The sequence below is a fragment of the Metarhizium brunneum genome, chromosome 4 (assembly GCF_013426205.1).
Source record: "Metarhizium brunneum chromosome 4, complete sequence".
NCBI classification, from domain to species: domain Eukaryota; kingdom Fungi; phylum Ascomycota; class Sordariomycetes; order Hypocreales; family Clavicipitaceae; genus Metarhizium; species Metarhizium brunneum.
The window spans coordinates 1,817,591-1,817,927 of NC_089425.1; the positions used below are offsets into that span (position 1 = coordinate 1,817,591).

The 337-nt window shown below is 51.6% G+C and overlaps 1 protein-coding gene across 1 annotated transcript; it reads right to left on the minus strand.

The window, feature by feature from the left end:
* G6M90_00g072020 (uncharacterized protein) lies at window positions 1-337 on the minus strand (the record flags this gene model as incomplete). Its single annotated transcript, XM_066130962.1, has 2 exons — window positions 1-205; window positions 264-337. The coding sequence occupies 2 exons, from the start codon at window positions 335-337 to the stop codon at window positions 1-3; spliced, it is 279 nt and encodes a 92-aa protein (XP_065987090.1).

Consider the following 337-nt stretch of genomic DNA (forward strand, 5'->3'; position numbering starts at 1 on the left):
TCACAGGCCACAGTCTGTTTCCAACGTCTTGGAGGCTGAACGGCGATTGCGCATGATCAGGCTGTAGCCAGGAATGGATCTAATCTGAGCCTGGGAAAGGAGAGAGCGGCCATTTGGTTTCGCTTTGGTTTGTTTGGGTCGCAGTTGATAGTTGGGGGATACTAATTCAGATAGTCCGGCCCTCTCTAAAACAAAAGGCTCTGAACTTACATGCCTTAGCAAAGTCTGCTCAGCCAGCAATTAGGCGCCGTGGTGCGACTCACACTTCATGAGCATGGGAATCAGTCACACCACCTCGAATAGGCCTGTCGGCCATGTCGTTGGCCATGTCAACCAT